The following is a 15,000-nucleotide window of genomic DNA, read 5'->3' as shown; positions in this document are numbered from 1 at the left end:
CCTGCTGTCCTTTTAGTGCCACCGATTCTCTTCTGGTGCCATCACCACTACGTCGTCTAAGCTGTAACTACGCCGTCGGGGAAGGAAGAATCTCGGCGATTGTATTCCTTGTGTGGTTTTGGACAATGGGAATTTGGAGGAACGGCAGGATTCCTCTATTTTTGGATTTTTATCACCAGAAATTGTATGTGATGTGCGAGTTAGTTATAATTTTATTTTATTTACTGTAAATTGTCTTGAAACATAATACTGGTCCAGTGAAATCAAAGGTTCAATTCGTGTAGTTAAAGCATTTTTGTGTATTTTCCCTTATGTGATTAAGTTATTCTCTTGTTGCGTTTGTTTGTGGACCTTGATGTAATTATTGTTTACTCTTTGATTTTGTTATCTAGTGGTTGCGAGAAAATGGACAAACCCTGTTTATTGGATTAATATGTGTAAAATTTCATGGCCAGTGACTTCAATACTTTCACCCCGAGAAAGTTTATTTTGAGAGGCAATGCCTCAGTATGACGATGCCATGTTGGACCACTTAGCTGTGGGCGTGAAGAATGTGTTTTGGCCTGACCAGCCCATCACGCCCAAAACTCGAGCACGCACCTACTCCGCCCGCAGCTTGTTGGCTTCCTTGAGGAAGCACCACCGTGACTGCTACACGGTATCGACGCCCACCTCGACCACTCACACCCTCGCTGGGGCACCGTCAGCCCTACCGCCGCGGGATCCTAACTCCCCTCGACAATACGCCCTCAATCGCAGCCGAAGCTACACGGAAGCTCGCATTTCGCATGTGGTCTCCACGCCCACGTGGTCCTGCACGCCGTCTCCGACGTTGCCCCAGAAGCGTTTTGCTCCTGCGAATGTCATCAGTGGAGGAGGACTGTCGACGCCGTCGTCGCTAGACTCGAATTATCCCTACGTCTCCGTGTCTCCCGTCATGACGCCCTCCATCTCCACCGAGATAACCCGATCCCACTCGACCTCTTCTTGTCCCCGTGGGAACAGCATCAGCCCGACTCCGACACCACCCTCCACGCCCATCGGTGGGCGCTCCCCGGTCACTATGGAATCCAAGAACTTGGCCGATTTCATCGATGAAGTTGGTTGCCTTCGGGTTCCTTACAAACACGAAAGGCAGTGGAGTGAGGATTCGATGGGAGGGTCGTGCTTTCCTCCCTTACCCAACAGGCATTGTAGGCGATCGGCAACCGCACCTGGGAGTCCGACGGAGCTCTCGAATCGCCGTAGCGTTTATAAAGGTGACAGGGCTGATTGGGAGGGCAGCGACGTCGAAGAGAAAGGGCATGACTTGGACGGGGACCACTGGGTATTATGTACCCTGGGACGCCCTTGCACATCTGGCACTAACAATCGTCGTGTTAATAAGATGAACCAGATGTCTATGGAGAAGAACGCTGAACAGTACAGACAGTGGATGAAAGGTATGTTTAGTATATGTATACTTATAAGGGTAATTTATTCTCTCTCTCTCTCTCTCTCTCTCTCTCTCTCTCTCACACACACACACACACACACAATATCTAAGTCTATCCTGTCATACGTAACTAGTACGTTTTCTTTTGACATATTATACTTGGCCATATCCAAGAGGGACTATGTTATTTTGTAATTCCTTTCATTTCGGAATATGATGGCATTACTGTATCTATAATTAGGTCATGTTTGAAAGATGATGAATGATCAGCTCCGAAATTATTGATATTGAAATTAATATATATAAAATTTCATTCTGAAAATAAGCTTATTTTTGGATATATTGCAGCAAACCAACTAAACATTGAGCCAATCGGATATACCATCTGGAAACAACGTCAATAACCTACATTATTTCACTGACAGAATGCTGTCTTTGTTGTTATTTTCCATTCATAACCATAAAAGATTCTTTATTATCTGTGTAAATTAATTAAATGAATTAAAACCACTCAGAATTACTCCCGTTTTAAACATTACTCAACCGTTTGAACTTTGACATTTTTGAGTGGCGATAATTGACCTTGAAAGACTTTGTTATTGCTTGAAAGTCGACCCCACTTTGTCAGACTGCCATGGTACCTATTGTGGTAGTTGTTCTGTACCAAACTTCAATTTGCATGTGATTATCGTTATTATTAATACTACAGGATGAAATCACGTTAAATTTCACTAAAATTATGTTTATTACAATGTATATAGTTTTCTTCTTCTTCTTCTTCTTCTTCTTCTTCTTCTTCTTCTTCTTCTTCTTCTTACCAAGCTACAACCCTAGTTGAAAAAGCAGGATGCTGCAAGCCCAGGGGCTTGAACAGGGAAAATAGCTCAGTGAGGAAAGGAAACAAGAAAAAATAAAATATTTCAAAAACAGCAACAACATTAGAATATAAATGCAAACTATAAAAACTTTAACAAAACAAGAAGAAGAGAGATAAGATAGAATAGTGTGCCCGAGTGTACTCTCAAATTAGAGAAGTCTAACCCAAAACAGTGGAAGGCCATGGTACAGAGGCTATGGCACTACCCAAAACTAGAGAACAATGGTTTGATTTTGGAGTGCATGTCCTTAGTCATGTCTGGGGTTTGGCCATTTTCATCCCCATGGTGACTGCTGCTAATTGGTGTTGGTGGGAGAATTAGTCTGATTGCTCACAGCAAACCAACCTAGTATGGGTGCCCCTGATTAGTACAGGTTTCCTGATTATGACTATACACAAACCCTTTCGCCACGTTAAGGCATCCCAACTCTCTCTCTCTCTCTCTCTCTCTCTCTCTCTCTCTCTCTCTCTCTCCACCCCGATTGGCAAAGATAATGAACAGGTTTGGCAACTGCAACTCCAGTAATGGGCGGGTGTACACATACCAGGTCTGTCCTATTATTCCCTCTTCCACTATGTTCTTACCATTGATGCTGTAAAGGGGGCGTTTGTTTAATCGCTTAATCTCGTTACTTATTTTGATGGATTGAGATATCGTTGTGCGTTGAGTCCGATACAGTGATGCTGTATTCTAATGCCCATAAGATGAATACAGTTAATTTGATCGTGATCAAATGTCAGGGATGTGTAAACATTGAGAATTATTTGTTTATGATGAGTGGAATTATGATTTTTGTATTTGTTTTTTGTCATGGATAATTATGTTTTTTTACTGCATCGTATTATTTTGGTTTACCTCTTACTGCATTATCAAACATACATTTCAAGCACTGTTCATTAAAAAGAAAATTTATGGGTGACCCTTAGCTTGTATCCAAGTTCATGGAATAGCATTCACAAGTTTGTTTATGAGTCCCCAAGGTCGACAGTGTAGACGAGGGTCTCCCTTTTAACAACAATGGGTCTGAATTCAGGTACCTGGTGTGGGGGGCGGGGGTTGCAAATGTAAGGGCGACGCCGCAATGCTCAGGTGAGAATTACTGAGTGGGCGTCAACGTCCGTCCATTAAGACATTCTTGTTATTGGCGTTTGCTGCCTGTGGGTCGGTGGCAGCATTGGCATTTCCTAGTTTTTTCTTCTTTTATTGCGTGAGTGTTTGCAAAACATAAGAGACTGCCTACATTTAATCTCTCTCTCTCTCTCTCTCTCTCTCTCTCTCTCTTTTATATATATATATATGTGTGTGTGTGTGTGCGCTTGTATATATATATATATATATATGTATATATATATATATATATATATGTATATATATACATACTTACATACATATATACATACATACATGCACATAGAGAGAGAGAGAGAGAGAGAGAGAGAGAGAGAGGTTGTTAATTATCTTGAATTTCTTGCAATGAAGGAGTGTTTTGCATAAGTTCATTGCCCTTCCCCCTTCTGGTAATGAAATCGAGTTCAGGTGAGAAAGGCCGTCTTACCTGTTGCATACAAATTTTAAATAAAACTAACTTGGGTTGATATTTCCGCTCGATGTGGATCATTTTTGGAAATAGGTAAAAGAAAATCTTTCGAAACTTTTTCTTCTGAAATCTAAATGCATGTTTTTTTTTTACCTTTTTTTTTTTTTTTTTTTTACTCGAGTAATTTAGATCAATAAAATAATAATTAATTTCTGGCAGAATTAAAATGTTAATTTACTTCATGAACACACGCCTTGTCTGTTGAAATTACATTTCGAGACATTACAAATGTAATTAAATTTTTTTTTTTGTTGGTGATATAGAGATGGAGAATATTTTTTAACCATTATTATCACTATCTTTTAGCAAGTTGTAAATCTTTTGTCTTTTTTATTTATGTATGAATAGCTTCAAAGGTGTATTGGCAATTGCTCTTACCTTCATAGCAATTTCGGCCTTTTCGCAATGGCAAAATTATGTTGTATAACTTTTATTTGTTTCTTATGTTTTTAGTGGTGACAGACTTTTTCATTTTCATTGGTTCGTAAAAGGGTTTCTACGTCATACTAATAAGTTTAGTTTAAATAAATAATTAGCTCTATACTACATTTCCATTTTGTTCGCATTACTCGGCAACAACAACAAATAACAAGTAAATGAACCTTTACCTTTCAATAAAACCTCTATCTTAACATTGTCACTCACACTTGCTCTACGCAAATCTCACGAGTTAAAAGAAAACAAAAAATTCAGGTTGATGCCCATGAACCCATCCCCAAAGGTAAATGACCCCTCTTGGCATCAAAGGCTTGGCATCAAATGGGAACCGTAGTGTGCAATTCGGGGCCACATCAAACAAATCTCTCAGTACACACACACATTATATATATATATATATATATATATATGTATGTATATATATATATGTGTGTGTGTGTGTGTTTAGATATTATTCTTCGAAATAATCCTATATGTGTAGTAGATTGTATGGTGCTAAAGTATTACATCCTTCCGGTTTCTCAGTAATGTTTTTGGGGGGTGAGGGTAAGTGCTCTGCGGCCATTTTCTTGATCCCAGCAGATGCAAGTGCCATTTCAACAGGATTGGCTAATGATGAGACATCTCTAAAAGGTGTTAGCATTCCAGTTACAAGCTAGTATTTTGGAAGAAGGATGCCAGAGTCATTTTTGTCTTCATGAACTACATCTGTTAACCTCCGGGTATGATTATCGAGATCATTTGATGCGCTGTGACTGAGTGTGGATATTATTAAAAGGGTTTGCGTATCGCCACTCTTACAAGGTTGATCAGAGGACAATCCTCAGTGACCAGCGTGGTGATGAAAACTGACCAATCCTCAGACATGAATTGACATGCCTGATGCCTTTGTCCTGCAGTGTACTAGAAACGGCTTTATTTGTTGTTGTTGACTTTTACAAGTATGGTACTCTATCTTCTTGTCTAAGTCCATTTATTCGAAACTTGGTCTTACGGCTAATAAGAGCTGTCATTAATATCAGCCCACGTGCGAATGTATGGTGACACCCACCGCCCCCTTATTATAGTTGCAATCAACCAATATGGGCGTGTTGCTCAGTTTTAAAGCATTATGGTTGGTCGAAGATTAGCGCTCTTGACCAACACAACGCTTAACAGATCAGTGGTTATATTTAAGCAAAGCTCCACCTGACCTGATTTTAGTTCTTATTACTTACTTGACCTTACTCTTAATTTTCCTGTTGTTACTCATTTGCTCCTTGGTAATAGACCTTCACCTCAAAGGCTTCTTCTTTTCTTCTTATTCTTCTTTTAAAGTCATGAACTCCGTTCCTGAGGCTTCCCCATATCTAGAGGATTGGCGACGGCGTGTTTGTGTTTGCGTTGGTGTGTGGGCGTTGGGCGCACTGGAAAAGAACCCGAGGTTACTAACACCGAAGCTATGCTCGACGTGGGCGCCTTCCCGACTCTTCGACCTTATACAGAAGTACAGTTGCAGTTATTCCCAACGCCCGCCTTTAAGGGCCCAATGTGGAAGGCGAAAACATAAATGCATTTGGAAGTAATTCTGTTTGCTTGCTTTTTCACGTGACTCTGGAAGGGGCCAAACTCCCCTTGGATTTTATGCACTGAAGTTTTTTTAAGATTGGTTGTCCCTTCTTTTGTTGATTTCAAAGTGGTGGTAATAACCTCGTGGAGGCGACGCCAGAAGAAATGCCTTCAATTGATATTAAAAAAAAAAAAAAAAAAAAAAAGTATTTGAATAAGACTCAATAGTTCCTTGAAAATTGTCATTATTTTTTGTGAGACCTTTATTCCTAAAAGGGTTTGTGTTTATCTGATCCTTGGGATAATGGGCAGCTTAGAATGTGAGAAGGAAATGCCAGTAACCAGCTCCTACAGTCACGTGTTCTCTCACGTAACAATAGATATTATTCCCTTTTCATGATGCACACTGGATATGAGAAAGAAACTCCGTTCTATCATTCATCAAACGTTCCAAAATACAGACGTTGACTCGATAAATCCATCTAGAAATTTATTAAATGGGCTTCCACCCTATTGTTGTCTGCCCACGTACTATTGCGTCAGGGGGTATTTAAATAGTCAAGATAATATTTGAATACCTGAGATAAGTGTCCCCAGTCAAGTGCAAAGTAAACATCGTTGCGTAGACGCCCTAATCCCTGAGGGTGTTTAGCAGGACTCCTTAAGTAAGGGGTCACACAAGATGCAGGGAAGTTTATGCATCGTCTCCGAAAAATACCTCTTTGAGGTTTCTTGAAGTGAAACGTACTGTATATGTGGAGCTGATGGAAGCTGATGGAAAGCAATGCTATGACAATTTATATTTGCATTCCACGTATTTAAAGTTACATTTATTTTGAATCACAAGGCAACACATAAAGACATGTTACATTATTGTAAAAAGATCATCAGAAAAATGGAAGTGGCATGTGATTTGTTTAGTTGTAAGGTTATTGTAATAGTGTATATAGTTATAAACAGTAACTTATCTCATAAATGTGGCCATCAAATAATCAGTTTCGCTATAAAAGGAATCTGTGATGCTTAAAAATAAGATTTAGCACGAAGAAGATATTCATCTTGCATAGAATACTGTATGTAAATACCAACGTTATTTCTTCACTATATTAGGACTGCACCGGCGAAATAAGTTTTAAACCTTTTTCATATTTATGGAACTTCACATCGTTTGCATTGACTGGTCTCTCTACCCCCTCCCACTCAGTACCTTGCCCCCTACAGCATTACCCATTCACCTCCCCTTTTCCCTTTTTCATAAAATTTTTTAGGACCTAAATCTTAAACTACATTGCCCTAAGGTAGATGGAAGATAAGATTAAGCATCTCTCTCTCTCTCTCTCTCTCTCTCTCTCTCTCTCTCTACACACACACACAATTCTTTTCGTCAGGTTGCCACGTCCAAAATGTACGCCCACAGATCATAAAATCTTCTCAAGAGGGTGTGATTTCCAAGATTTTCACCCAAAGTAAAAATCTCTCTCTCTCTCTCTCTCTCTCTCTCTCTCTCTCTCTCTCTCTCTCTCCACAACAACCACCTACAAGCTTCTCTTTTTCCAGGAGAGATCTGTACCGTTCTCATAAAATGGGTGCAGTTGGAGACTTTGAAGGTGACGTTCATATTCTGACTAGTCCATTCGTTCCATATATCTAGCTGACACACACGCACACGTGTGTATATATATATATATATATATATATATACACACACAGTATGTAAAACAACAAATCAAATGTAGTCGTTTTTAGTTCACTGCTAGATAAAGAGCTCAGCCATGTTGTTATTCATGTCTGGGGTTAGCCATTTTTATCACCACGCTAGCCACTGTGGATGGGTGATGATAAGAGATTTTAGTCTGATCGTTCACAGCAAACCAACCTAGTATGGTGGCCCTGCCTAGTACAGCTTTGTTGATCCTGGCGCTAAACAAATCTTTTCACTACGTTAAAGTATCCCCACTCCGAAAGGGATCTCAGTATCAGATATTGTTAAAATATTCGTATGGTTCAAACATGAAACGACTGTTCTCACCTAGGATCAAATTGTTCGTCCTACGCTATTCATGGAGCGTGAAATATGACCGCTAAGAAGAGCGGCCAGAGAAAATTCCCCTTTTGAATCCATGTTTTCCTGGTTGCTTTTTTTATTCCTTTTCTTTCTGTTCTTTATTCTTTCTTCTGGGAACTTGCTCCCACGCCCATCAAACACCGATTTCTTCTCCCAGAACCAGAAGAGGAATGTCAGGACTTACACTTCTTATTGTCATGCAATATCACCATCATTCTCTCTCTCTCTCTCTCTCTCTCTCTCTCTCTCTCTCATATCAATAGTCGCCATGATCTTTTCTTGTTAATTGCAATATTTTCGTGACTAGAACTATCCCGGTATTTATTTCTATATATTTCACATCTACGGCATTTATGCCTGTATTGTGAGATATTTTATTATTATTATTATTATTATTATTATTATTATTATTATTATTATTATTATTATTACTTGCTAAGCTACAACCCTAGTTGGAAAAGCAGTATGCTATAAGTCCAGGGGCTCCAAAAGGGAAAATAACCCAGTGAGAGAAGAAAATAAGGAAAAATTAAATATTTTAAGAACAGTAACCACTTTATAAACTAAATATCTCCTATATAAACTATAAAAACTTTAACAAAACAAGAAGAAGAGAAATAAGGCGAATTCCCATACTGTATCATTTTCTTAACTCTGAGTAATTTTCTCTTCTCGGCATTGAAATATCAATCTCGCCCTCTAATTACCAATGAAGCGAAGGTCAGGTTGACAACGTTGTGCCCGTAAGCATCGGGAAGGATTTTCAACCTGCTATACAATTTTGCATCATTAAGACAACTGTATACCCGGAGCCATGTTTATAATAACCCCATTTAAGGGGGAGGGGAACGAAAAAAACAGAAAAAAAAGTTTCTGTTACTTTAAAGTTCACCTTGTATTCCCATACGTCGCTGACCGAGTGAAACTGTATGACATTATCGCTATTTGCTAATGTTGGTCAAGTAATAATTTTCTACTTAAATACATATCTATTTAATAGAGGCCACCCTTTAACGAGGTAGGGTTGTGGTCCAGAGAGAGAGAGAGAGAGAGAGAGAGAGAGAGAGAGGAGTGAGTTGGCTGTGGTGTCAATGTGGTCCGTTTGACCGTGAAGTCGGCCAAGTAAACAAACAGCCAGACTGGTTGTAGTAATATATGTAGATCTTGGTAGTAATCAGGGTTAAGGAGAGTACTTAAGCGTACCATGGTGATGATATAAACCTGAACTATAATAATAAGAAAGAGTTCGCTAAACTATAATAGATATTGTCATGCAGGACAGTTTAGGCGTTGATCTTTCTTTTGCAGTTTTTTAACGAATTTCTTATTATTTAACAGTCCATATATTACACTTCCATTTCTTAGAAAGTTACGGATAAAGTAGGAATTTTTATTCATGGTATTAATGCAACGAACACTTTATTTTCATTCTAATGGTATGCATTTTATTCACTGGTTTTCTTAAGGGTTATTATTATTATTATTATTATTATTATTATTATTATTATTATTATTATTATTATTGTTATTATTATTATTATTATTATTATTATTATTATTATTTTAAGTATTATTATTATTATTCAAAATGAACAAACAATACAGGACGCCACGAATATACTTAGAAATCCTTCAGGAAGTAAGAAACGCTTTAGAGGTAAAAAAAAGTGTTGAGGATTATAAATAACATTTAGGAGATTTTCTATAGCCAAAACATAGCAAACAAAGATATTTATCAAATAACGATAAATACAAGGATGATAATCGAAAATAGCTGAAAATCAGAAAAAAAATCATAATGTCTGAGCAATCCTAGAATTTAAAAGGTAAATAAGCTGAAAAATTATCAATGAGTGTATTCTTACAATTGAGAATGTGTGATAGACTAAAGGGGGGCATTGAATATCAACTCCTATTTTGCTCTGTTGCAATTCTTCAGAACTAAGTAATAATGATATTTATTGAAAAATAATATAAAAATTATAAAAGAATACATAAATTTTGAGTCTTCTTATAGCATGTTAGGGAGCAACCTGATATTATCACAGCCCGGAGTGATAATATTTATTGAACAATTGTATACAGTAGAGATGTGAAAAAAATATAAATCTTGTGTCTTCTTAGAGTATGTTAGGGAGCGAACTGTCCTTATCACAACCCGGTAAAATGGACAAAAAAAATAAATAAAAAGATGCAGACGTAAAAGGATAATTCATTTACATTTTCCCTATTAGTGTACTAGCACTGCCACTGCTAACAACACATCGGGCTACCGTACAAGGAGACCCTATCATTGTATAGGTGAAGTAGGCCCCAAGATCCATCGAAGTCTTGACCGATTAGAGTAAGTCTGCCTTGTAAAAAGCCTTCCAGGACGATTGATCTTAGAGGATCTGACGTCCCACATGCCGAAATGGTAGTGTTAGGGATCATGGGTGTAGGAGTACAGCAACGCATTCATCTATTCGTCTGGCAGAGCTGCCTATCAGAAATCAACACCTTTTCTCTTTCCAGATTCTTATTCAAGATTTTTTAGACACTTTCGTCTTAATGTTTTTTACATATATATATATATATATATATGTGTGTGTGTGTGTATGTATGTATATATATATACTGTTTATGAGAGAGAGAGAGAGAGAGAGAGAGAGAGAGAGAGAGAGCTTAATATTGTATAATACATTCTCCTTTCATGGGAATCCTTAGTTGCATTAAATCAGTAGCCTTTTGTTTTTACATATATCCCAAACCATGTTTATCCCCAAAGTAAATCTCTCTCTCTCTCTCTCTCTCTCTCTCTCTCTCTCTCTCAAACTTTTTTTTAATCTGCATATTTGCTTCTGCTTCATTATTTTCCTTCTCTTCAGCTTCCGCATCTTCTTAGTCGTTCGTTACGCTCTCATTCAACAAGCGACCTGATCCTGCAAAAAGGATCAGACCGAATAGGCGATATAGCTAAATGCCAACTGCGGCCATTTAAGTCTCTTTTTATGCCTGTAGTCTGAGGTTTAAAGAAGACCATTCTCTAGGTCTTGGGTTTAGGAGTTCGAGGAGGCATCCTGAGGTATGGCGCGGTAGAACGAATGTTTTGAACGAGAAGTTCGATTGTGGGCTGTTCGCTGTTGAGTTATCTGGGGACATTGGACGTAGCCACCGCCAGAGATTCTCAGTGGCTACGCCTTGGAGGGCATGTTAACGAGAGTGGGAGATGAAGGAAGGTAGAGGATTAGGAAGAGGACTTAGGTCAGCGGTTCGGTGTTGTCTCCGATTGTTACCGCAGTGAATCATCGTTGTGGTTACGGTCCGAAGGTTATGATCTGGCCGTTGCGGCGTATATAATAACTCGGGCTGCGTTTCTTGGCGTCCTCTTAGTATTATCCACTTGCGTCGTTTGTTGTTTGCTTCTTAGCTTAGATGACTCTGGGATGTTGTTTATTGTATCCCTTAGTCATGGATGCGGTTCAATGTTATATACTATTTTTAAGGAAAATTGTTTGTACCTGCTTCAGTTACTGGATACCCTTATACCCTTTGGCGACGTCTTTGAAGAGGCAAATGAAAAGCATGTTTATGTTATATATATATATATATATATATATGTATATATATATATATATATATATACATACATACATACATATACAGTATATGTGTTTTTGTGTATATTGGCCCGTATGCAAGTACATCTGATATGGTAATATTCTATTTAATTTTCTTCCTTGCGTTCCCACCAGGGACAGTAATATGTTGAGATGAAGTGCCGATAATATTTATTTCTCATTACTAGATAAATTCAAGTAACTTGAGTCTTTTATTATTTTTCTTGGCTCCCCCAGGTGTAAAACCTCAATATTGCAAAGGTTACGGTGGGCATAGCAAAGCTTGTTATGCATGTGCAAATTTGCAGTCTCTATTGATGATGACCCTGCTCTTGTTCAGAGCGGCGAAGACGTACAAGTTTCAACTTTGTCTTCTTTCCCAAGTTCAAGACCTTAACTCGTCTTTTTTTTCTCTCTAGATATTGCTTTCAACATCAACAACATAATGTTGATTATGATGGTAATGATGAATTGGTAGAGGAGAGAAAATGTCAACGGAGAATTGCTTTTAAAGAAAAAAAATTGTTTTGTTGACTCGTGGTATTATCCATTTACTGTTCTGCAAGTTTATACTTTTTTTTCATCATAGATATTGCCTATGTAGAAGCTGGTTGAATATATTATTTATTTTGAGGCTTGTTGAATATTCTGTATATATGCAGTAGTTACAGGCTAGATAATTTCTTTGTTTATTTAGATGTTAGTCAATTAGCCTGTGTTGTATGTTCTTTTAGAGACAGGTTGATTACGTTGTTTACGTCTAAGCTGGTTAATTATGTTGTTTATTTATAGACTGGTTAATTATCGCCCTAGATTTCAAAGTAGGAAGCCTGGTGTATCAGTGTGTATTTCCCACAATTTGCTCGCACAAGTGCGAAATGTTAGAACAGAAAAAAATTACATAAAGACGTAATGGTTGAGAATACACTTCCTTGTTTTTTGGTGAATTCTGGAATGCTGGATTTAGAAAATATATTTATTTTACGGAAAGATACATAAATTATAACGGGTAATGTTGGAATGACCCCAGTTGCGATGCCCAACGAATGCCAATCCAGTCGTTATTTTAAATTCAACATTTTAAGGGTTTATAAAAATGTTCTTTGTTTCCGACATATATTGTCTAAATATTACTAAATGCGTTTGAGTATTTGTTTTTAAGAATCTCAAGTGATGTATTCAATGTATTTTTATGAATGTTTTTACTACTACTACACAGTTTATTTAATACTTCTCTATTTTCTTTCAACACTGGGCTGCTTTTCAAATAAGATTGTAGCTTTGATAATAATAATAGTAATAATAATAATAATAATAATAATAATAATAATAATAATAATAATAATAATAATAATGTTCTTGTCAAAATTTGGATGTCATAATGTAAATATTAAAAAAATTCATCACATTTCGGTAACCAATTTGTTGTTATAATTATGAGCTCATCCACCTTGGATGTGTGGTTAAGCATTAACCTAGTTCGCCAGAGAGAGAGAGAGAGAGAGAGAGAGAGAGAGAGAGGGAGAGAGAGACTTTGTTGTATTGTGCTATGAGATGAAAGGAAAGGTCATTGGTTTTTGTTAATGTGCTTCTAATATTACCATTGCAAGTCTCTCTCTCTCTCTCTCTCTCTCTCTCTCTCTCTCTCTCTCCAATACAAGAGTGTGGGAATCAGTTTATTTTCATTATAAGCTCTGTTTTCCTTGGCCGTGGGTGTGTTTGTTCGGATTGTGATGGTGTCCACCTTTTGGGCGTTTTGTGGGACCAACCTCTTGGAGAAGCCTGGGATTATAGACAGATAAGTGTCTTTATACGGCCGAGACTCGAAGGATGATGTCGTTGTTGGGGGAGGAGGGGGGGGGGGGAGGCATCACCACTTCTCCTCTTGGACTTCACGATGATAATCTGTATTTGTCCAACTGTTTTTTCCTGTTATTAATAGGTTTATTTATTTTTAGTATTATTATCATTAAACTCATCTTCCCCCTTTATGTCTTGTCTTCTTTTTGTTTGTTCCTAGTCTCTCAGATTTTATTCATCCCTTAAATTCAAGGATCTGTGGTGTTGTACTTTTACTATTTTTATGTATCGTACTTCTCTTACGTTAATTCTTCGACATCTAGCTTCTCTTCCAACTCCATTCCATCTCTCCACTGCAGTATAGTCTTCCGCCTGTCTCTCTTTCGTTTTTAATTCCTCTCAATTTGAATTACTTTTTTCTTATCAACATTTCTCTACCATCCCTTACTACACCATTTGATTTTTACTTCCCGTTCTTTGCTGTCTTTTATTCTACATCTCTCCCATTTTCGTTTATTTCTCGTTTTCACATCTATTTAACATCCCGGACTATCTTTTTCTTATTTCTTTCGTTTCTCCTTGCATCCTTCTCTCTCTGGACCTTGCCCCCCCCCCCCTCTCTCTCTCTCTCTCTCTCTCTCCCGTTATCTCCGTCCTCCCACCTGTTGCAGTGGGGTGCAGTGACCGACCTAGTTTCTTTGGGGGGCTGTGTCAGCGTTGCTTGCTTGACTGACCTGTGAGCTTAGGCAACCAGGCAAGCACGTTGTAAATGTCCTTGTTATGGTTCGCGTTTGACTCGTTTTATTTGTTTTTATGTCTTTTTAGTTGGACTGTATCTTTGTAAGTGACAGTTTAAGATTTGTATTGAAAAGAGTGTTAGCGAGTTAAAGTTATTTTTGTTTCCCGCAGATTCTAACATAATGCATGTTCATGTAAGTTTGGAGAGAGAGAGAGAGAGAGAGAGAGAGAGAGAGAGAGGTTTACTTTGCATAATATATATAGATTATATATATATATATATACATATATATATATATGTGTGTGTGTGTGTGTGTGTACACATATATACACACATATATATCTTCTATTTAGTTATTATTTAATAAATAAAGTTAGATAATTAATATTCTATAATTACACAAAAAAGTAACTTTTGTTTTTCTTTTGTTTTTACAGGTAAGCATGAGTGACGTGACCTGGTTAGCGCTAAATTTCGTATGCTTTGTTGTGTCACCGGATCCCAGGTAAGGAAAATATTCGTGGGAATAAACTGGTTTTTAGGATTAGCATCCAAAGCTTCGACTATCTGGCAAGAATGTCATAAACTTGTTTACCTTTTGGGGGTGACAGGGCACTTGGCCATCACCCCTATTGTTTAAAAAATTTTTATTCATGTCTCTGAAACTGAGATATTGTCAACAAATTTTATGGTTTGTTTATCACAATATCAACAATAACAAATGCAGCAGTTTCTAGTCAAGTGCTGGACAAAGGCCTCAGGCATGAATTTATTAATGTCTGGAGTTTGGTCAGTTTTCATCACCACGTTGGCCAACTGCGGATTGGTGATGGGAGACTTTTGACTGATCTCTCACAACAAACTAACCTATATATATATATATATATATGTGTGTGTGTGT

The 15,000-nt window shown here is 37.6% G+C and overlaps 1 protein-coding gene across 5 annotated transcripts in view; it reads left to right on the top strand.

Annotated features, from left to right (window-relative positions):
* Positions 1-15,000, top strand: part of C3G (C3G guanyl-nucleotide exchange factor) — a 183,346-nt gene that overhangs the window by 104,844 nt on the left and 63,502 nt on the right. Inside the window, exon 1 of one of the 5 annotated variants that reach the window (XM_068392311.1) lies at positions 174-1,442. The exons of 2 other annotated variants lie outside the window; for them this stretch is intronic. In XM_068392311.1, the coding sequence (XP_068248412.1) occupies positions 500-1,442 (943 nt within the window). In that variant the 5' untranslated portion in view covers positions 174-499. Of the gene's footprint in view, positions 1-173; positions 1,443-14,555; positions 14,605-15,000 lie in introns of those variants that run through there. 2 more of the 5 variants (XM_068392310.1, XM_068392315.1) reach the window with 2 other exon arrangements.

This window comes from Palaemon carinicauda, chromosome 18 (assembly GCF_036898095.1).
Source record: "Palaemon carinicauda isolate YSFRI2023 chromosome 18, ASM3689809v2, whole genome shotgun sequence".
NCBI classification, from domain to species: Eukaryota; Metazoa; Arthropoda; class Malacostraca; order Decapoda; family Palaemonidae; genus Palaemon; species Palaemon carinicauda.
This window is presented reverse-complemented; position numbering and strand designations above follow the sequence as displayed.